The sequence below is a fragment of the Poeciliopsis prolifica genome, unplaced genomic scaffold (assembly GCF_027474105.1).
Source record: "Poeciliopsis prolifica strain line A6 unplaced genomic scaffold, Auburn_PproV2 SCAFFOLD017, whole genome shotgun sequence".
Lineage (NCBI taxonomy): Eukaryota > Metazoa > Chordata > Actinopteri > Cyprinodontiformes > Poeciliidae > Poeciliopsis > Poeciliopsis prolifica.
Window position 1 is genome coordinate 2,687,006 of NW_026562392.1, and position 23,138 is coordinate 2,710,143.

Below are 23,138 nucleotides of genomic sequence, written 5' to 3' on the forward strand. Positions count from 1 at the left end.
AGAACTGGAGAAATTGTTAGTTTTCCTGTGACGTTTGGCTGCTTTTCTATCATTATTGTCACACAGGCACCAAACGGAGAGCGATGTGAGCAGCACGTACACAAGCATTATTGCCAGCACTGAGATACTGTAGCTAAATTATGGAAAAGATTACAAACTGAGATTTGTTTATATATTCGTACCAAGTGTGCAAACTACTGCCTTTTGGTGGCGGCATTCTCTCTGTTCAGGTCTGAAGAAATGAAGCTGATCTCTGTTTTTGTTCCTTCTTGAATAGATTAGGTGTGTTTTGATTTGATGCTTGGACATTTTATGATCAGCCGGTGGAGTCGGCTGTTTCCTGGTTGGCCTTGTTTTCTGCTTTTTACTCTGCAGTCATCCGAGCGGCCCCTTGTGACTCCTTCACTGCTGCGTCATTATGTGACCAGAACAATTCCTCTCCACAAATATTAACCAGAGGCAACACTTTGGATGTCCGCCCCGCTACTTTAGAACCCTCTCACACGTTTTTTTCGCCCTCTCTTTTGCCCGTGAATGCGCACACAAACAGTGACCTCTCCTGTTGGAAACGGAGCAGGCAGCGAGGAATGCAGATCAGCCCTGCGTTTCCCACAGAACCGCTGTCAGGTCGGCAGTATTTTACAACACCGCAATGGCCGCCCGTTGTGCAGGTTCACATAAGTGTCAGGAAGACAGAGGTGAGCCAACTGAACTGTTGACTGTCTGGAAACACAGAGGCAGCTGGGTGTCACCGCAACGTACCCTGATCTTTTATCTGTCTGGTGAACACTATTTGGTGTTTTCACAAGCGGCTGAATTGTGGACACATTTTATGTGACTGTTTACATCTGTGGCTGTCGTGATTTGTAATGACTTGAATAAGTGTGCACACGTGTAAGTTTAACTTAATTTCTTATTTAGTGGAAACAGCACAATTACAATTTTGTAATTGTGCTGTTTTTTCCAATATTAGCAGAATTAATTCAAAGATGGATTTGTGTCCTTATAAGTCATAAAAACTGAAACAAAAAGTCATAAAGAGTAATTTGTTGGTCTATTATTTAAGACATCGCAGAAAAGGGAACAGTAGAGAATTATAAAGCACACGCTGAGCTGTAATAAAAGAAGCTGCATTAAAACAGTGCAAATGGAGGAAACGTTGCCTTAAATAGCAGTGAACTGAGCAGGCAGCTTTGGATGTCAGGACTCATCCAGACGGGAGAGATTGATGCTTGGCAAAAACCATTTCAGGCTGCGCCAGCTTGAAAACACACACACGCACGCACACGCACACACACACGCACGCACGCACACACACACACACACCTCTCAGTCTGACTGGTTGGTTCATTTCTGCTGGAAGTCACGTGAGAACTTTGTTCGTCCCAGTCAAACAAATTACATGAAAGGGTAAAATTCTAAATGAATTGTTTTTATGATGTATCTGCAAACTACACAACATGCTTTTAGCCTTTAATTTAAGTGCATAGAATCAATTCAACAACTTTTGAAGAAAAACTGTCCTTTCCTTGTTTTATCAGTAGAATACCACGGAGTCGTCTTCTTTAACATTTAGTCCTGGCTCCTCTCCTGTGGTCCCAGGCTTCTCTGGTTAACCAGTTCTGCATTGGTTCGGCCTTATTTGTTGGTTCATTATTCGACTGAACAAACATATCTGTGTCATAATTTTTTTTTAGTTCTAAAACTGAAATCTAGCTTTAGAACTATCGCTATTTCTAAATTTGGGAGATTAGCAGGTGCACAACTTTATAGATACCTCTCCATACCTTACCAGATAAATTCCCAATCGCTGAGCAAACTTCACGTTTATTTTTGTTTGTTTGTTTTTGGAAATAAGGGACAGAAATGTTTATTCTTGTTGTGATTTAGCTTGCATCTCATCATTGCTGTGGAGACTTGGTGGCCCCAAGGTCCCACTGTTTGCTGCAGATCTCCAACAGTGAGCCTTGGAGGATTTTTTTTTTTTTACCTGGTTTATGTCCTGCTTACTTGTTACAAAATAAATATAAATCCCTGTTCAACCTAGTGGTCAAATGAAAGTAACTTTCATGTCACATCACAAAAACAAAGTCATAGATTGCTTTTCAGATGTTTCTAGAAATTTTGTCATGTGGTATTTTTTTCCTATTGAACAAATGTTCTCAGATTCCTGAACTCTTTAGTATAAAACTATAAAGTCAGCATTCATCAAAGCTCCTTAGCCTTCTTTTATCAACTGGAATCAGGATATGTGTTTTCTCCTGAGGGGTAAAGACCAGCCTGAGTCCTGAGTGGATTCAGAACTGTGATTGCACAAATCCTTTCTCATCCTTCAACAGAACCTCCGAAAGATGGAGAAGGAAACCTCAGAGGAGCCGGGCCGAGACCTCAACGAGCTGCAGAACGCCGACTGGGTGGGAAACCACACTTCTTACCTCAGATTTATATTGTCCTTATCATCCTGAATTATGGCTCTGCATCCAAAAAGACAACATTTATGCGGCCCGACGTGCTGGACAGAAACTAGTGGAACAAATGCTTGCTCTCTTTGCCAGGCTCGATTCTGGGTGCAGGTGATGAGGGACCTGCGTGAAGGAGTGAAGCTGAAGAAGGTACAGGAGCGTCAGTACAACCCTCTGCCGATCGAGTACCAGCTTACTCCTTATGAGATGCTCATGGACGACATCAGGTCCAAACGCTACAAGCTGCGCAAAGTCATGGTTGGTCCTGAAAACAATCCTTGAGATCAACCCTGCAGACATGCCTCTTACGGTGCATTCACACCAGTCCGGTTTAGTCCGCTTTTATCAAACTATAGTTCATGTGCCTAGAAAGTTCGGTTCATTTATATTGGTGTGAATCTGTAATCAAACTCTGACACACACTAAAAACTGAACTCTGGTCAACCTACAAACCTACGTTTTCAGTTCGATTGATGTGAACTCTAGCGCGTTTCCAATGCATATATTTATTCTACTGGAATCCACTCCAAAAGCAGGAAGTGGATTATATCGCCGGGTATTCTGGGTAAATACAGACAAAACGAGTCTAGCTCAGCAGGGACACATGGCTCACAGTCTTTTACCAGAGAGAAAAAGTAAAAATCCTACAACCACTAAAATCTGCCGCCACTCTGCTTTTCTTTACATTTTGTGAAGGAAGTTTTTTTTTTTTTTGTGTTGTTTCCTTCAGTAGTTTTTCAAGAACCACTGGAGAAAAGGACATGAAAACCTCTAAAGACATGAGACTTTCTTTTTTGTCTTTGGTAAAAGACCACAAGCCTTCTCCACCACACTCATGTGTTTTTTTTAGGTTGTAATTACCCAGAATACCCTGCGCTATAATCCACTTCCTGCCTTTGGAGCGGCCTCTGATCCACTTGCCATTCAAACCTCACTGATGCCCAGGTTTGTAGGTGCACCAGAGTGTTCTTTTTTGGTCCACATCAGAGTTTAATCACATTCCCAAATGAACTTTCCAGACAAACTAGTTTTATTAAAGAGTTTGATTGAAGCGGACTAAACAGGGTTGGTGTGAATGCATCCTTATTGGATAATTTCTTTGAGAATTAGCCAAACATTCAGCCTTGGTGCAACCAATGGGGGCCTTTCCCTGGTTTTCCTTTTTTGCCTATAAATAAGTGTCTTTACAACATGATGGGTTTGGTTAGCGTGTGAGTCTGCTTTGTTCCGTCAGGTTAATGGAGACATCCCACCGAGGTTAAAGAAAAGCGCTCATGAAGTCATCCTGGAGTTCATCAGGTCCAGACCGCCACTTAATCCTGTGAGTAAAAAGAAGCGCTGCGGACTTCAGGATGAAACAGAAAAATTCTTGTGAGGAAGCACAGATCGGTCTTTATCTGTAGGAAACAGTGAGCGTCCATGTGAAACGGCTCCATTCAGTACAAGTGGCTTCTTGGCCCACAGCCAGGGACGTCTCATGCCCAGGCGCATTTATTGGCAACCCTAGTAAAGAGGTGTAAAAAGCTTTAAGATAAATTAATCTTTTACCGCCATAGCATAATCTCTCACTACTAATTAAAAAAGACAATCTATAATTTGAATATAATAGATTTAATTAGTACTGAACAAACATAGATTGATACTGATATTTGTAGCCTTCTGACAGCAAGACCAGCAGACGCTGTTGAGGGGATTATTTAATTCGTGAAGCTGCAGAGGTACCGCCTCTGCCTGGAGTTCATACACCCTTCATGTCAGTGTTTTTTTTTTTTTTTTTTTTTTCCATCTATCCTCTGTCAGGTGTCGGCTCGTAAGCTGAAGCCTCAGACTCAGCCTCCACCGACCCTGCATGAGCGGATCCTGGAGGAGATCAAGGCTGAGAGGAAGCTCCGCCCGGTTTCACCCGACCAGATCCGGAGAGGACGTCTGGGTAAGGAGACCCATCTTGCATTTATTAATGATGCAGCACAGACATGCACACTCCACACACCATGTAAATATAGTTCACATTAAAATGTTTAAGCTGATCACATGCAGTGCGCTTCGGCCTTATTGCTTGGAGCTATTTCAGTTCATTTTGTGCTCTATATCGCTAATATTCCTCTCTGCTCTTTGCTGTTGTAGCCACTGCTTCCTAACCTTTTATGTCTGTGTGGCTGCTGATGCCTAATAATGTTCTCTTCATTGAAGTTGCAATATGTAACTTTTATCAAAAATATATGTTTTTCACTTATTTGTTAAAAATGTAACCATGTTGTGACAGTGTAGGATGAGACAGATAATTTGTGAAAAGATTGATCTCTGGGCGACCACTGCCGTCTGAAGAAATGCAAACAAATCAGAGCTAGGAGGAGGGTCTTAGCGCAGTCAATCAACCTTGCGAATGTGCTGCTACATGTGCTAATGGCAGAGAAACAGCTTTATAGAAAACCCATTTATCTGCTGTCATATATATACATACATATGTATATATATATATTTTTTTATAAAAGTTACATACTACAGATTTATACAGTTTGCTGTAGGATGAAGGTGAGACAGAAAATAATGCTGAGTGTTTTTGTTTTAATTAAAAAGACAAATCCTTAGTTACTGTGTCTGCTCTTATGTGTAGCCACATGCTGCAAATAAATAAATAAATAAATAAACACACAAAAAACAGTGCTGCATCAAGCCTTCCTTATTGTTCCATCAGGTAAATACTTTATATGTGTTAGCAGTTTGTTTCTGGTCTGGTGCTAATGAGACCAACTAGCCTTTCCTTCAATAAGGCTTATTCCTTTGAACATGAACAATATTCAAATCTTATATTCAAAACTGAAAGTCTTAGAAACTGTTGCATTATTTATAAATAAGAAATAACAACAGATGCATTTTGCTCCTGCAGAATGTAGCACCAACGTCATAGACCTCAGAAAGACCAGAAGTAAAAACAAAGAAATGAGCCAGACATCGTCTGATGATTCATTCATGCAATTTTCAACCTGATTTAGTTCCATAACCCCCAAAAAATTGCCTTTTTACAAATAAGTGAGCATACTACAACTAAGTGCTAGCAACACTTTTGGTGAGGAAAGAAGACTTAAAGTTATCCTAAATTACAAGCAATGAGTTTAAGAATGAATTCTAGGGAAGCCGCTCAAGTCCAATTGAGACAGAGTTCAGCAGATAACAGGAAGGCTGAGCAGACGACATTCAGGTCTGATGTCAAAATTGTTAGTGTGACCAAAAAGCCCAAAATGGTCACTGAAATCGCTTGAGGCTACTGCTAACTAGCTACAAATATACTCTTGCTAGCTAGCGAGCTAGGTTTGTTTGCGTCTGTCACAGATGCAGCTTTGATGGCAATGAATAAAAATGTTCTAAAAATTAACCAATGAAAATCATATATTGCTTTTGAACTGTGGTTAAAAAGATTAATTAAAAAGTAAAGCAGTGAAACAGACTGATTATAACTATAACTTACTATTTCATTGTGCAACATTTTGAGTCAATCACTGCAAGCAAAATTGATGGATCAAAGCTTTGAAAAAATTATGATCAAAAGTTGGGCAGAGGGCAAATTTTGCTGGCTCTCACAGGCGGACACAGCTACCAGGAATCTGTCAGGAGAAATCCATCACGGAAGAGAAAATACCCTTTTTGATGTGAAAGCTGTTAATGTTCCTATTCATATTTGCCAGGATTATCAGCAGATTGCTTTCTCTTGTGTGTGTTAAGTCCTGCTTTAACATGCAGTAACCTCCCCGCACCGTGACTGTTTCTCGTTGCAGTCATTCGGCCTCTTAGCATGTCTTTCAGTTTTGATGCGTCAGGTAACGTTTCCCTTTGCTGCTTACCTGGCTTTTTATCTCATTTTCTCCACTATGCTGTGGCTGTTCATCTGCTTTATCGGCTCACACACGCAGAGACATATAAATATACATTTATATGTAAATACACACACACACACACACACACACACACACACACACACACACACACACACACACACACACACACACACACACACACACACACACACACATGCTCAGTACTGACTGTGTACACATTCCATGTCATGCTTCTGTGGTTAGCTGTTTTTAAGTGGGACACTGATCAGCAAGAGGATCCTTAAGAGAACAAACACTCCAGGCAGCAGATTTATATGACACTATATGGGGATCTGGGACATGAAGGTTTCCTAGAAAAAAATATAAAAACCAAATGTTTTTCAGCAAAAATCAAGTTACAGAGTAGCTGGTGGAAACTGTGTGTAACTTAGCAACTAATGAGTAAACTGAGATTACAGAATACAAAACACAAAGAAGAGGGATAATCATATTTATGCACATCATTTAGTCCGAGGCTTGCCTCTAAATACATATATTGCCGTGAAATTTGCAAGTAAGTTGACTTTAAAAACATTAATCACATGGCTTTAATTTGTGTTGAGGCATGTAATGTTTTTTTTATGTCAAGCAAAAGTTTGAGTCGCACACAGACATTTTCATTGCGTTCTCTGACTTGAGATGGATGAGGTTGCTGCTAACAAGATGCTATTTTTTTTCTTTTTGCATCTGTCACAATTGTAGATATGGATGACAAAAATGAAAAAGATTAAAAAGAGGAACTGCAATTAATGCCTTTTATTAACGTAAGAATGTATCAAGATTTTTAGCTCATCTCAACATTGTATTTTCAAGATTTAAATGATTTTTTTTATTGTCATGCCACCTTGCTTGTTTGTGGTACGAAATTATTACTCACGTCCCAGATTAAGAAATTTGCTACCCAACAAAATAAATAAATAAAAAAGCAGCATGTGAATATTTATAATATGTTGCATTTTAATATTTTAATTACATAGATATTATTTAATTATTCAAAAATTGAACATAATTTTTTTTAATTATTATTATTTTGAAGGATCTCTTTATTTTCTTTCAATTTATGAGAAATATTATTGACCCGGAAAAATCTCTGTATCCTAATCTCGACGTCACCAACCAGAAAAAAACTGTTGGATCAACAAATCAGTTTTTTTTTTTTTTCCAATTTCTAAGAGCAGGGAATCCCCTATTTCTCATTAAAACAGCGTCGTCCCAAAGGGGGAGATTAAGCCCGGCTCTGCGGCTGGTTGGAACAGATCGTTTTGCCTTGCAGACAGTCTGGGACATTTAAAGATCTGTCACTACTCTGGAGCGTTTAAAAGAAAAATCACAGCTCAGGGACTGAGTTATTTACAAGAAAAAAGAATAGTTGAGTTGAATGATGTGAATAATGTCACTCCTTTGTGATGAACACTGCCACTCAGTGAATGCTAGTTTTTAGGACTGTGCCATGTTGAGGCAGGCAGATAGTTAACCAGAAGGGTTCTTCTCAAAGATCTGCTCCATGATATGTAAAAGTGTCATCACTGTGAACCAAATGCTGCCATGGTAACCTGATGATGCGGTGGTCCTTGTCGCCTCCTGCTGATGTCAGTGTCCCTCATCATACCAGAGTCTTTAAGTCCAACCCCCTGCCGTTTATGTTTTCTGGTGATCCGTGTGTGTTGTTGTGTGTAATGATTTAGCAGTAATGACAGATTGAGTCCACTATGTTTCAGAGATGCAACTTCAATATCTGTATTGGTCCAGATATTAAAAAGTATTCCAGATCGGCTCTCGGGGACAAAGTTCCAGATCCATAAGTGCAGATCTAGTCAGTCTAATTCTATGCTTTGTGCTCCGAGCCACATCATTATTATTTATGTTACATTATATTTAGAACATAATTACACATTCTGAACCATTTGAAAAAAAAAAAAAGGTTTGTTGCGGTTTATTTCTATATGTTTGACCAAAACACTCAACCTATTATTTTTGTCAGTTTCAGTTTCTTTATTATTTATTTTACATTAGTTACACTGCTAATTACACTGATTGAACAAATCAAAGTTGTGTTGTTTTGGAGCGAGCTTGTGAAGCTACTGGTGTATTTAAATGTGCTCTGCTGGTGCAGCGTAATCAAATACATGAGTTTTTCAGTACATTAATGTCTGTGCTTCAAAGAAACATTTTAAGTCAATTCAGCTGTTTTTCTGTGTCTGATCGGTATCAGCCGATATCATGCTTTTTACTTTGTGAAACTAGACTTGCAGTGCAAGCCGCACATGAAAGATTGATGTCTTCATCTATAAAGTGATGTATTAGAAAAGTCAAATGAAAACAGTCTGGAAATCCCACAATCAGGAACAGGGAAGAGAAAGGCTTAAAAAGTGTTAAACTGTTAGCTGAGAAGGTACCTGAGCCATTAGAGAATGGATTGTTTGGATGTAGTTAATGGTTAAGCTGTATTATGTTCTCTGTGCTACTCTAATAAGAGAGGTGTCTACCTTTTAGGTTTTGGCAAAACTCGCAGTATGCCTCAGGATTTGTTCCGTACAGGAGTAGGTAACGTATCAGCAATGCTGCAGTTTTGAACGACCCTGTTTGGCTTTAATCTTTTGGCCTTATCTGTCTCCCCTCCCTGGCTGCAAACTAACATCTTCCAAAAAAAAAAAAAAAAAAAAAACTCGACTGCTGGGAGCTTTAGCAGAATGCAAAATGATGTCTGAGTGAATCACTTAAAAGTTTTGAATGATTTACTTTTTTTTGTTAGGAATGTTGGGTTTGGAGAGGCTTGTACTCCTGCACCTCCTCCTCTTACGCTCCTCGTTTTCTACTAAACCTTTTGAAGGTTTTGTTCTTTGCTTTAAATATTCTGCTTTCATCTCAGCTCCAGTTTGGTCAATACAAAGTAAGGAGTTACATTTGAGTACTTAGTTCACACAAAAATAAATATTATTAGGGTTAGTGGTAGATAAAAGGATGTCATAGTTAATCTAAATACTTAAATTAATCTGTCTGCGTTTTCTACGTTCTCCTTTTGAACCTCCAACCCCTCAGAACCTCCTCCGCATCCCTCCCAAACTCCTCCACCCTCAAATGGATCTCCAACCCTGGTCCTCTGTGGCAGATTAAATTCCATCCTTCCACTCAGACGGATCTGGTTGCCAGTTCACAAATGGGGAATAAAAAGAAAATAATTAAAAACCAATTTAAAGATCCGGCGTAAAACCCAATGAGGATGCAACGGCGCACAGGAGGAGGCGGATTGAGATCCATTTGACCTGCTTTCCCTTCCTGTCGAGTGACTGCCTCCTGCGTGACTCTGTGCAGATGAGTTCAGTCCGTACATGGGCAGGAGGACGTCCAGTTCTCTGTCTCTGACCAACGGGTCGCGCTCTCCCAGAGTAGAGTCCTCCGGTTCTCAGTCCGTCCCTCAGAGGAAGAAACTCCTGAAGGCGCCCAGCCTGGCTGAGCTGGACAGCTCCGACTCTGATGTAAGTTGCTTTTTTTTGTTTTTAAATTTCCCCCTTTCAGAAGCAAAATGACGACTGCAGGACACGATAACACTTGTGTATTCAGGATGAGTTGTTTGGACGCACATCGGCAAGCAACTCCAGTGTGGCAACGTCTTTGATGGATGACACGTCCCCAGAGTCTGCATTGGGAAAGAAAAGTGAGTCAGGAAGATTTTGTTTTTTCACCTTTCGTCATAGCTGAATTGTCTGCTTAATAAAAAATAATAATAATAATTTACCTGATAGCAACAACCTTGGCAGCCATGACTCAGAGTTTATGTAATGTGGGATTTTTTTGTTCTTTGGTTAAAGGAACCAAAGAACAAGGCTACTAAAGTGAGGCTCTGGTGAACCTCACTTTAGTTATGAGCAGTCAATGTTTTACCCACAGTGGATAACTGCATCACTATTTGTTTTCAGAGAAATACATCTGGGAAAGCTCTGCTGTTTTTCTGGTGTTTATCGTCAATATTTCAGGGAGAACAAAAACCCCAAAACTGTTGAAAAATTGCTTGATTATTTTCTTCTTCTCTTCCTCTGTTAGATAGAGTAGAACACTGCATTGTTTCCCCCTAGGAGGCTGTTGTGAGAACTGCATAAATCTGAGTGGAAGGCAGCTGTTCTGTTGAACCATAATTAGTATTAATAAGTCACATGCTTGTTGAGGACACAGTAAAGTACATCAATGCTTCGAGAATGGAGGAAATAGGCTTTAGGTCTTCCTTAAGCTAAATGCTAGCTTAGTCTCTGGTTCAACTAACCTGAATTCACACTAAAGATGCCCGCAGAGTTCTCTAGTGCAGGTAGGGTGTTGACTTCTCATCAGTTCAAAAATCATTTCTGATTGAAGTTTCCTAATTTGTTGTCTGTCCTTTCTTATACCAGCCCCTCCCATGTTCCTGCCCATCTCCTCCACACCTCAGCCGGAGAGGCGTCAGACCCCTCAGAGGAGACACTCCATCGAGAAGGAAACGCCCACCAGCGTCCGACAGTTCCAGCCACCGTCCAAGCAGAACTCCAAGTCTCTGGTGAGTGAGATTCAGCCGTATCAAAATTGGTGTATTTCACAAAACTGGAATGGAAACGCAGTTTTCGCATGAAATGAGTCACATGATCAACAGCCAGATGTTACTACTGGCAAAGACGACAAAGAAGACGACAGGAAGTGGCGGTAAGAGGATGATGGTTTCGTGGGGGGTTTTTATGGACAGTTTGCGGCTGGTTCCACCTGATAGATGATGAGTTCTTGAGCCATGGATAAAATATGAATATGTCTCATGTAACTGTTCACATCTGTTACTGGCATAATTTTTATGACTTGTCGCATGAACAAGCTTAGTCATGTGTGTTTTCATTTTCATTTCTTACTCATTGGAAACACCGCAATTGGGAAGTTGTTTTTTTTCTTCACATTAGCAGAATATTGACAAGATTTACACACATTTGATTTGTGAACATTTTAAATTATGTAAAAGAATAACCAAGAAGACAGTTGAAAACTTTGAAGAAGTTAACTTCCATCTTGCTTTGGTTTGAAAGCTAAATAGATCACAGTTTTTGTTTCATTTTTCTCCTTTTCTATAAAGTGCAATCAGTTATTCAAGCAGCTGCTCTGTTCTGCTTTTTCCCCACAAACACCTCATCCGACTTCACATTCAGAACGTCGGGGCGACAGCCTCGCATCCTTCCTGGATCACTTCCCTCCTGCTCCTCCTCCTCCGCCCATCTCCCCCAGCTCTCCATGCTTTGCAGAGCTCCCACCCCACTGAGGCGTTTCTGTTGGGTTTGGTCAAGGTGCTCTTTGTTCTGTGCAGAAGTGTTTGCATCAGACGAAGGGAGTCACTTAAGGTTTGCCAGTCTCCTCTCAGTCAGTCCTGGTGTTTTACCTGTAGCCCTGCCTTCCTCTCCTAACACTTCACAGTAACAGCAAACTTCTGCCATGGCCTAAAGTTACTAACCAGGGTTACGGACTTTGTGGCTTTTCTAAATTTAGCGCAAGTAGATACTAAAACAGGTTCTGGAATATCAAGTGCTGTCTAGTGTGTATGTTTGTTTTGATGCACCTCTGTTTTGTATGGTGCAGGTTTTTGTCTTAAGGAAGGAAAGGTGGAGAAATCACAGTGTTCAGCTTAGTCAGGATGGGGTGGCTTACTTTACTCTGGTGTCAACATTTTTGTTTTAGCCGTTTTTTTTCCACACTGAAGGATCAAGACATAATCTGAGGATGAAAAGTCAAAGCTGTGTGATGATCAAGTAATCATTAGCTATAAGCATTCATATCACTGAGGTGAGTGGATCTTCTTCAGAGTGAAAGAAAAGGGAAGAAAAGAAAAAAAACTGCAAAGCAAAGGTGCTGTTATACAACCTGTGTTTAAAACTTGTTTTGCAGGCAAGTTCTTCTTTTACTTGATCTTGTCTTGGCAAAAAAAAATCCACAGTGCAACACATCCCATACTAAAACACAATTGAGCAAAACATTTAGTTTTAATTACTTAAAAAAAAAAAGTGGATTCCAGATCAGCTTTGCGTGCCACGGCGCTACTATCTGGTTGCCATTCCTCCATGAAGATTTGGATTTGGACCTCTGAGGCTCCTCCAATTACCATGGCGACTTTGAGATTTCCAAAACCTTGGATATTATTTTACAGCCCGACCTTGCTTTGATCCGGCTAAACCACAAACCTTTTTAAGCCTTTACAGAATTCACACAGGAAATACTTCACACTCGTAACTGATTACAAGTCAGTTGTTTTCACTGGATTGAATTTAGGGGTATAAAAATAAGAGGGTCACACAGATTTTCATTTGTCAAAAAAAAAAAAAGAAAAAAAAAAGAGTTGACTGCCATGTTGGTCTATTATATATACATCTCCAGCTAACGTTCCGGGCCAGAGGCGGGGTTCATCCTGGACAGGTCACCAATCTGTCGCAGGGCAACACAGAGACAGACAGGACAAACAACCATGCACACACACACACACACACACACACACACACACACACACACACACACACCCCACACACACACACACAACACACACACACACACACACACTCACACCTAGGAGAATTTAGAGAGACCAACTAACCTGACAGTCATGTTTTTGGACTGTGGGAGGAAGACAGAGTACCCGGAAAGAACCCACACATGCACAGGGAGAACATGCAAAAGACCCTGAGCCAGGAACTGAACCCAGGACCTTCTTGCTGCAAGGCAACAGTGCTACCAACTGCGCCACTGTGCAGCCCACCTTGCGGATATCACAAAGTACAAATGCATTTTTGTGGTTCTTTAAAGGCTGATGTGGTATAGACAGGGTTAAAAAAAAACCTTGATGATTTTGCCTTTAGTTTTGAAATGTTTGGGTGTAAGCATGTTGTTTTGTTGGGTGGGTTTTTGCAGGAGGAGTTTTGTTTCCCTGTGGAGTGCCTGTCTCTGACGGTGGAGGAAGTGATGCATATCAGACAGGTGCTGGTGAAAGCAGAACTGGAGAAGTTCCAGCAGTACAAAGAAATTTACAACGCCATGAAGAAGGGCAAGGTACCATTAAATTAATCACATTCCCGCTTAGCAGAAACAAGTCAGGGTCACCCGATTTCACCAAATCTTAAAATTTAGAAATAAATGACCAAATCTAAGTTATAGTCCCATATATAGAGAATAACTGTATATTCATCTACTATGGCAAAGCTAACTAATGAGGACCAGATAATGTCATTATGTCTTTCAATGTAAAGTCTTGGGAACATGGGTATTTATTTCACAACTTTACAAATTTTTCTTCAAAAAATAGTTTTCTATTGTTGAGTGTACATGCAGTTGTCAGTGGACTAAATAATTGTATTCATGTTTTATTGCAGCTTTGCTTCTGCTGTCGAACCAAAAGGTTTTCCTTCTTCACCTGGTCCTATACCTGCCAGTTCTGCATAAAGTAAACCTTTTCATATTTACAAATCTATGCAAGCTGGATGTCTCCTCGTGGTTTACAGTATTGACTATAATTAATGTCTTTCTCTTTTTTATGTTCCAACCTTCTGTTTGTAGGCCTGTGTGTTCGCAGTGCTGCAAAAAGGTACGTCCCACAGAATGAATCAGCTCACTGTGGTGTTAATGTGATGATGTATTTTTTGTAGACAGAAAAAAAGGAGCCAATTTTCACCAAAATATTTTTAGATTCATCTCAGAAATTTTATAGAAAAAACTAGAGATTTTCTAAGTTCCAAAATTTTTATCTCGAAACTTCAGGGGGTTTTTTTCTATCAGTTTTTCAACATCTAAAAATCAGAAATTTCCAGAAAGTTATTTTCTTGCATTTTTTCTACTTTTGTAGCTCATAAATTTCCTTGTTTTTTTTCTAGAAAATTTTTGAGATTAATCAAAAAGTTTTTTTTGGTGAAAATTTACTCATTTTTTTTTTCTATGTACAAAGGCCCTCATACGTCATAAATACTACTACATACCACTGATAACATTTCTGCCTTCGATTTCTACCAGATGCGGCTTCCATCTAAACCGTATTCCAGTCTCCCTATCTACTCCATCGGATCCACCAACACTCTGCCCAGAGACAGAATAAGTGCCATGGCTGCCGTAGGACAAGGCCTCTCTGTGGCCGGAGGTCCGGGGCCGTCGATGGCAGCGGGAGGGGCCGCTTCCAGCCCGACTTTGAAAGGAGCTACGAAGGCAGCATCTAAAGGGGCTGGGAAAAGTACGGGAGCAGCTGCAGCTGCCAAGGCCGACAAACCGCCAGGGAGCCAACAGCGCCACAGTATCCACAAGACCATGTCCAAGTAAGACCATGTCCGGAACGCCTCATTTGCTGCCAGATAAAAAGTTAATTATTCTGCATTAAAACACACACAGAAATCATATGAGAACTGAGAATAGAATGTTGCTCTTTTAACGCTGAGAAGACAAAACAGCGCAGGGTTTCTAATTCAAAGCTGAGCTGCTCTTATTCAACAAGCTGAGACTTCAAGTTTTCTGCTTCACACAGACGGCCACTGACATCTAGTGGAGAGAATTAAAATCGCAAGTCTGGAAGATTACAGTCTAGAAAGCACAGTTCAAGTTCAATAAATTTGAATGTACGTATCAATTGTCAGAGTAAAATAATCTTTTCAAATAACCTTTAAGTAGGTATGAAAAATACTTGTCACAAAGCCCACACTTTGCTTTTAAAAATAGCTGATGTGTCCAAAACACAACATCTGGACCGAAAAGTGTAAGTGGAAGCATGAAATTATTATAAGTTAACTCATACTACTTTATAATTCTGTGTACCTCTAGCCTGATATTTGTTTGTCTGTCCTCGCCGCAGGCTCTCGAAGCACGGCTCTCTGAAGTCTCACGAGGAACTAGAGCTGCCCCCCGAGCTAACGGAGGACTGGGCCACCATGGAGGTGTGTGTGGACTGCAAGAAGTTCATCTCTGACATTATCGCCTCCAGCAAGCACAGCCTGTCGCTGGCCACCAAGAGGGCTCGCTTAAAACGCAAGACGCAGTCCTTCTACATGTCGTCCCCTAAAGGGGCCGAGGGCTACAGGCCCTCGGAACGAACAATCAACGAAATCTGAAAGCGCTCAAGCTCGCCTGGGTCGCAGTGAGCGGTCAGAACGACTCACATGAACTTTTAGAGACAAAGTTTTCCTTTCCTCCTCATCATGAACAGCAGCTCCAGCTAACTGCATGTTGCAGGAACCGCCAGTCTTTTTCAGCCCCCTCTCCCTCGCCAACATCTGAGTCTCACTCTGCTCTGCCCACAAACGGTCGACGTAAAAACAACCTGAGAGTCCGAGCGGACTGACGTCTCACCACTGAGGCCACAAGAGGGCAGTCCAGGTCAACTCAGATTCATTTTAAAGCACAAACCAGAGGAGGGATTCTCTTCTAAACAGAGAGAAAGAGAGAGACGCTCAAGAAAACACAGAATATAAAGCTGTATATTTTATATGGGTTATAATTTAGTTTTTTACATGTGTGTTTGGGTGTATGCGTGTGCTCTGTAAAGGATTGCTTCTGCAAAAAAAACAAAAAAAAAGGAAAAGCCACCTTCTATTTTAGGTTTCCCCAATGGACACAGCTCAGAGAGACATATCCTCACTGCTGCTGTCAGCCAACCTGAGATCTCCGTTCTGCTTGTTTCTCTGGAGGAAACGCAAAGCGTTTCTGACAGAACCAGACAGAAACAACGTTTTCTTTTAAATATTCATTTGTGCCAAATAATACTTTTTTTTTTTTTTTTAACAAACAAAAACCTTCGTTCTTGGCCTATAATTAATCCACCTATTCATTGTCGCCTGCTTACTTAAGATAAGATGACAGAGAGAACAGTTTCTAGTGCAAATATCTTAGTGCATTTGAAATGATAAAAACTAAAACAAATAAGGTAAGAAATAAGTGACTTTTCAGCTTGTTTTAAGTTAATAATTTCTTAATATTGATTAAAAAAAGTACTAGTTCCACTGGCAGATTATTTCACTTATTATATGGGGGAAAATATCTTAGGAAGAAGTAATGAAAAATGCAAGTGGAATTAGTACTTTTTCAAAAAAAGAAATAAATATGAAGGAAATATTTATTTAAAAATAGCTCCTCTATCTTGCTGAAATGTTATTTCTAACTGACATATTTGCATTAAAGACAAGACCAAAAATAGTGTTTTTGCAGTGCAACTCTATCATGTAGTCCTACAACACATCCCAGCTCATTCTCAAAGCAAAACAGATACACAGCTCCTCTAGTGACTTCCAGGTTCTGCTCAAAGGTCTCATCTGAGTAAGAAGTCCATCCCACAAAATGAAACAACTTCATGGACGACGACTTGATCAGTTTACTGTCATTGATCAGAAGTAGATCAGCTCCAGTCTGGGATGAGGTGATGGAGATCCTCAGCCTATCAGGATGAAGCTCACCTCAGCCACTTTTAATCTGGGCCCGTTTTTACTTTCTCATGAGCAACATTTACTACATATCTGCTAAATGAATTATTTGTATATAAGATCATTTTGTCAGAACTTGGGTGTTTACCAACGGTTTAACAGTGCTGAGTGTTATTTTGCTGTAACAGAACCACTGCTGAACTATTGGGTCTCAGTGGCGACGTCCACACAGCAGGTCTTGATGATCAATTTTGATGTGTTTTTTTTTTTTTTTTTTGTTTTGTTTTGTTGAAATCAGATTTTTATAACAAGACAAAGAAAGTACAACTAATAGCAGTCCCCATTTTGTGGAGCATTGACTTCTTCTTTGGAGAAGTCTATTTGGATGCACAGTCAGAACCAAGAGTGATGGTGATGTGACTCAGAAATGATCATTTCATAATTAGAAATTTCTGCTATTGTTTACATCCAGATTCATGGCATCTGTTTTCTCCTAGCGCAGAATTATGACGCATAAAAGTCAGATAAAATGCAACGTGACTATTCAGACTGCAGTCGACCTGTCTGGTCTAGCACCGCATATGGAAGTGGCACAGATCCAATTCCAATAATTCGGAATTGGATCTGTTTAGACTGCCATGAAAAAGTTGGATATGAGTTGCATTTTGGCAGGAAAAAATTTTAGATTTCGGTCACATTCACCTAACACTTCTAAAATCAGAAATAGTCTTAATAGATACAAGTTGCTGAGTTTTTTAATCAATTTTAGTTTTTTTTTTAATTTGCATTTTTTTGGGTTTTTTTATTGTTATGAATGACACAAACCACAAGTATAATCAAAAATAGTCCCTATTTTTTACACATAAACCTTTCCAGAGGCTGTGAAGTTCTGACATCAATGCTGCTGTTCTGCAGAGAAAACCATCTTTGCTTTTTTTCATTCAATTCATCTTTGAATAATTTTCATGTGATACTTGCATATTTTTTTGCATAATCTCAATTGTCTCGCGACACTAATCAACATATAGTAACTCATCTACTGTTCGTTCTCTTAACTTCTTGTGTTCCGATGTTTGCATCGTGTGAAGGTTAGTCATAATGAAACGCCTCATCTGCAGAGGAGGAAACCCCAGTTCACTGTATAATTCACAGTCTGACTGTTTTATGCACAGGACATAACATTTAAAAATGCCTTCTCTGATTTATAATCATCATCCGGAGTGGAAGGAGGTACAATCTGCCTTCTGACCTGGACGTGTTCCTCATCTACATGATATACTTCTGCCTTACAAGCTGCCTTTCATGATCGCTCATTCATAGAAGAGTCACCCAGTGTCGGTGTACATACTTTGTTTGTGATGGTCTTGTGTGTGAGCGTGTAGATCAGGTGGATGTTGTCCCGGTGAGGACAACGCTTGACAGTGACACAGGTGAGGAGCTGCATCTGGGAGCAGCACGGTGTGACAGGCAGCAGCATGCATGTACTCCAGGGTCGCCTGTTTCCTCGGTCTGTAACCTGTAACCTTTGACCTGTAACTACCTGCAGCGAACGACGACAATAAACTGTATAGCAATACATGAAAGGAGTCTTTATGTTTTGTTCAGAGGAAGAGCAAAGGGAAAATAATAGATTACTTGGATTTCAGGAGTTCTAGATGTTAATGGTAGTTTAATAATAAATAAAACCAAATTTTATTAAGAAGAGGGAACATTGAAATTTTCAAAACTACACAGTGAGCCAAAATGCAGAGCATCATTACAGACTATATGAATAAATAAATAAAATGATTCAAAAGTGACTAGGCGGGTTTATCCGAGACAGTAGCAACTAAAAAAAATGACTCTACTTTTCACTGCGGAGGGGGAAAGAAATACGTCCTGTTACCATGGTGACGCGCCAAACGTTAGCTCAGGCTAATGGCGCCGTCAGAAGTTTAAAGTCAAACTGAACTCACCCGGGTAATTACTCGACGCTTTACGAGGCTCACGTAAGTGCTATCTCGTCAGGCTCACTTTGTGTGAAGCGGAAGTCAGTCAGCTCGTTGTTTTTTTGGATTTACTGCAACGAGGAAGTGTTTTCGAAGTTGTGGTTTTTTTTTATGAGCCTCTGTATTTGATTCGGGTGACATAACGGTGTGGAGGCGGAGGAATCCACTGACCTTTCCGCTGTTCTCCGCTCAGGATGTCCTTAACCTTGTCCAAGATCCAGAGCCTCAGAACAGTGGCAGCACTGGAGGACTGCGCTCACCAGTTGGACCTACTGGGACATTCCCTGTCGGTGCAGATCAGCAGGGAGCGAGGCTCCACATCCACACAGGTCCTTCCACCGTTTCACACCCCAACAGCAAGCCAGGGCCGGTCCTAGCCTCCTTGTTGCCCTGGATCACAGGTGTCAAACTCAAGGTTCTTGGGCCAAATCCGGTCCACCATAGCTATTTTGTGGCCCTCCAGGTTTTTTGGCTAAACACGAGTTGTGTCTAAATATTATGTTATCAATCAAATCAAAGCCGTTTTTATCTGAATTTAATAGATAGATATAACAGATATATCTGTCTATTACATTCATGCGAAACTGACAAATCCCCTCACTTTATTGCGCCAATACATAATTGAGAGTTTATTGCAGATTTTTCTCAAAGATTGTCAAAATCGTTCTTGCTTCCACTAAACAGCTGCCTCAGCTTTAATTGATGTCAGATTACATTCCATGATAGAAACAGAAAGTGATAAAAAGTCGCATTTACCATCATACATAAGTGGAAATATTTCTAAATTAGTACCACAAACACAAAATCTTGGAGGGACTGAAAAGATGTTCAAGGATATTATTTCATTTTAAGAATTCAATGATATTTTAGCAATTCGCAAACTGCTTTTTATCAATACATTCTGGCACAACCGGCCCTTTAAGAGCATTGATGACCGCACACTGTTTAGTAATGTGGCAGCTCATGCTGCCCTACAGGTGAGGCAGCCCTGGGCAACTGCCCACATTGTCCATGCCGGAAACCGCTTCTGCCGAAACAGCTGGCTGTTGCTCTGATCTGTTCATTATGACAGTTCCACCAGGATGGTGATTACTAACACCTTTCAGCTGAATAGTTTATGATGCTCTCTGGATTTCTTTTCCCTTCTTAGTGTTTGGAAAGATTTCCTGAATGAAAAATGTCTCCTCACGTATGTTTCTTCATGCGCACGTTTAGGAGAAAGACAGGCTGGTACAGCTCAAAGCAGATTGGTGAGTAATTATCAGAAGAATACAAACTAGAAATATGTTGCATCAGGTCTTTCCCCCCATCCCTTTAAGCAGGTTTTGTTTGTGTCTGCAGTCAGTTCATCTGCCATCATGTCACCAAGCTCTGCTTTGAGCTGGAGGACACCCAGAGCTTTGAGTCAGTTCCTCAGGCCATGGAGGAGGATGAGGCACAGAAAGCAGCCAGGAAGAAAAGGTTCAATACTACCAATATTCCTACTGATAAGTTTTATTTTTTGGAAAACTTATGTGGTGTATCTTCCCATGCAGAGAGGAGGAAAAAATGCGGAAAGAGAGAGAACATGCTCTGCAGATACAACAACAGGAAATCGAGGACAAAAAGAATCAAATTCACGTGAGAGATTAGCGGTGTTAGCGTGTGCTCACTGGTCCAGTTATTATCTGTGCCTTGCCCAAAGGGAAAAACCACTAGAGCGGAAAACTGCCTCAGTTCTCCGTTATGTATTTGCTAAATTTTTCCTCTTGTTGTGACAGAATAATATGTGGCAAATAATCTGCAGAAACAAAAAATCGAGCTCCTCTGCCTTCTCTCAATGTCAACGACAGAAACACACAGCTCTGCCAGAAAAAGCCAATCAGAACCAGGAGGAGGGCTGTAGTGCTGTCAATTATGCTCATCTATGCACCACTCACACTCTCTTTGGTGCTCTCTGCTGTGCTAGTGACTTCATGAGTTCCCAGGCCAGTTGCACGCCTGCCGGTAACTGTGGATAAAAATTTTTCCTGTGACGCTAAATTGTTTCTCCTCCATTAGTACACTGAGCAGCGCGTACCTGAGAATGACTGAGAACGATAAACCCTGAGTATTAACCGAAGAAATCCCAGGAATCTCAACTCTTCCAATAACTTTTCTCCCCACAGAAAATGTATCTTCTTTTGAATGACCTGGAAGACGAAACATCCAAACTGCAGAAGAAAAAGAAGTCGGTCCTGTCCCCACAATTGGTCAAAGAGACGTGGCGGAAGGTTCAGCTGGTGGACCAGCTGGAGGTACATCAATCTCCAAGTCTTTCTTTCACATCACCCCAATCTTCCAGAGATAAGCGGCAGAACTTCCTCCTCCGTCAAATCGAACTTCGCTCCTTCACAGTTTTGTTCGCCTTTGCTCTCAGCTTCTGCAGAGGCAGATGGAAGAAGAGGCGAGATTTCACGAGGAGACAGTGACGTTCCTCCAGATTCAGTACGAGGTTGGTAACGTGAACGAGATGTAAATGTAGAGCGCTGGGTTCATCTAACTGCTGTGCAATTCATATGTGGTTCAACATCTAGTTGAGGAAAGCAAAACCCTGTTCGAGGAACAAGAACTTCAGTGGTTCTTTAACCTTTCACACGTGGATACTGAAACTTAAAGTTATCAACTGGAAATGTTTGAATACCATTAAAGGGGCAGCACAATAAGTACATAGTGGGAATTTATAGCGCAATCAACTATGTTAGCTTAAGTTATAAAAATGCATCAAATATCACTGAAAAGAAATTTTCTTTCATAATTTATCACTTTGAAATTGGGCCTCTGTCTCTTTAAAAACTCCTGTTATTTCTGAAGCTCTGGCTTAAGGAAGTCATCACAACGTGGCTCCTCTAATACGGACTTCTGCCCAGGTCGCTCCTAAAAATAACATCCAGATCTCAACGGGGTTTACCTGGTTAAACAAAGAAAAATAAATAAACCCTTTAACAACGTTTTTGCCAGCGTTGCACTGAAAAGTAGATCCTTTAATGAGCTCATGTGATCCGCAGTACCACCAGGTGTTTGCCAATTGCTGCTGGCTAGTCTGAAGGAGCTGACACCGCAAAGGGGAAACCCGTTGAAGTACAACTCAAACCACCTTTTTCTCGCTCTCTGTATCAGCCGAGCTACAGGTAGCAAACAGAAAGGGGTGGGGAAGGACCGCTGTCAGTTTCCTACCTTATTTGGAAATGGGACCATTGCACTCCAGAAGTGAAGGGGGCGCTATTTCTTACATTATCCATGGTCTCCCGTTTATATTTTCTTTAGAAATCTGGGATATATGTTAATGCTTAAGAAGCATTCCTATAGTAGTACTAATAAGAGTAATGCTCTGCTAGTATTACGTACGACATAATTGTATATTTCTGATTAGGAGTTTCAACAGAGGCTGCACAAATGGAAGCAGCAAACCAAGAAGATGCAGCAGGAAAAGCAGAGCAAGCTGGATAACCTGGGCTGCAAAAGAACTTTGAACATAGACAAGCTGATGGAGATGAGGAGGATGGTGAGCAGCAGCACTCATAACAGAGCGATCACCAAACAGCTCACCTTTAAATCACACCAGTCATTGTTGGTTTTAGTTTAAGGAGATGGAGCGGGTGGTGCTGCACGACAAGAAGGACCAAGAGTTGCAAAAGCAACGGGAGGAGGAAGCTCAAGCCGCCACAACGGTAACGGCGTTCAACAGGAACACTGACTGATAGTAAACGCACTGAGGCGCACAGTGTGCTGATGTTCTTCTTGTGCTCTGTGCAGATCCAGGCCTACTGGAGGGGCACCATGGTCCGCAGAGGCCTCGGCCCCTACAAGAAGGTAGAGGAGAAGAAAGGCAAGAAGAAAGGGGGGGGGAAGAAGAAGAAGAAGAAGTGACTTTTTTTTTTTCTTCCAACGCCATGTTTGCACATTAAGGGGAAAAAAAAGAAGGAAATTGGACAAAAATATGTAAAGAATACATGTCTTTATTGTAAAAAAAAGTATTACAAAATATTACAAATGTTTTTAAAAGTGAATCAAACAGGCAAACTGATGAGAAGCGAAGTGCCACAAATAAAACACTTTTCCGTCTTGTGCACTTACAAGGAAAAATTAATCGAAAATGTAATTAAATTAAATATATATATATATGTACATTAAGAAATACTTTGAGCAATAAATAGCACTAGCAAGTTTACTCTTAATGACCATAGGCCTTACACTTTATTATGACCCATGACAGGATTTTTGATATAAACTTGATAATTGACACACATATATACAATAAACCAATACAAAAAATTAAATAAGATGGAGCGGGTGGTGCTGCACGACAATCCACCGCATAAAACTGAGTCAGCAGAAGTTCACTATAGTAAAAATTTCTCGTCTTTAAATAAGGGAAGCAGAAGTTCCAGCATTGCACAACGCCCATCACTTCCGATG

The 23,138-nt window shown here is 40.6% G+C and overlaps 2 protein-coding genes across 4 annotated transcripts in view; both read left to right on the plus strand.

Annotated features, from left to right (window-relative positions):
- LOC129367490 (protein spire homolog 1-like) overlaps positions 1-18,289 on the plus strand; it is a 32,650-nt gene extending 14,361 nt beyond the window's left edge. The window contains exons 5-17 of one of the 3 annotated variants that reach the window (XM_055041987.1): positions 2,340-2,414; positions 2,556-2,720; positions 3,697-3,783; positions 4,263-4,392; positions 6,236-6,277; positions 9,647-9,810; positions 9,896-9,989; positions 10,717-10,859; positions 13,235-13,372; positions 13,693-13,763; positions 13,877-13,904; positions 14,327-14,622; positions 15,153-18,289. In XM_055041987.1, the coding sequence (XP_054897962.1) occupies positions 2,340-2,414; positions 2,556-2,720; positions 3,697-3,783; positions 4,263-4,392; positions 6,236-6,277; positions 9,647-9,810; positions 9,896-9,989; positions 10,717-10,859; positions 13,235-13,372; positions 13,693-13,763; positions 13,877-13,904; positions 14,327-14,622; positions 15,153-15,408 (1,689 nt within the window). In that variant the 3' untranslated portion in view covers positions 15,409-18,289. Of the gene's footprint in view, positions 1-2,339; positions 2,415-2,555; positions 2,721-3,696; positions 3,784-4,262; positions 4,393-6,235; positions 6,278-8,827; positions 8,879-9,646; positions 9,811-9,895; positions 9,990-10,716; positions 10,860-13,234; positions 13,373-13,692; positions 13,764-13,876; positions 13,905-14,326; positions 14,623-15,152 lie in introns of all 3 variants that reach the window. The other 2 variants (XM_055041986.1, XM_055041988.1) reach the window with 2 other exon arrangements.
- Positions 18,290-18,590: 301 nt separating this feature from the next.
- On the plus strand, positions 18,591-22,759 carry LOC129367491 (dynein regulatory complex protein 9-like). The gene is made up of 10 exons (XM_055041990.1): positions 18,591-18,701; positions 18,895-19,030; positions 19,917-19,951; positions 20,043-20,162; positions 20,237-20,321; positions 20,849-20,977; positions 21,100-21,174; positions 22,093-22,224; positions 22,301-22,390; positions 22,476-22,759. The coding sequence occupies exons 2-10, from the start codon at positions 18,896-18,898 to the stop codon at positions 22,587-22,589; spliced, it is 915 nt and encodes a 304-aa protein (XP_054897965.1). The 5' UTR covers positions 18,591-18,701; position 18,895; the 3' UTR covers positions 22,590-22,759.
- The last annotated feature ends 379 nt before the right edge of the window (positions 22,760-23,138 follow it).

Excerpts from the sequence above, each read along its gene's own strand:
- LOC129367491 (XM_055041990.1), top strand. The coding sequence starts at position 18,896 with ATGTCCTTAACCTTGTCCAAGATCCAGAGCCTCAGAACAGTGGCAGCA. Across the intron at positions 19,031-19,916 it reads GAGGCTCCACATCCACACAG|GAGAAAGACAGGCTGGTACA; the intron begins GTCCTTCCACCG and ends GCGCACGTTTAG. Across the intron at positions 20,978-21,099 it reads AGCTGGTGGACCAGCTGGAG|CTTCTGCAGAGGCAGATGGA; the intron begins GTACATCAATCT and ends CTTTGCTCTCAG.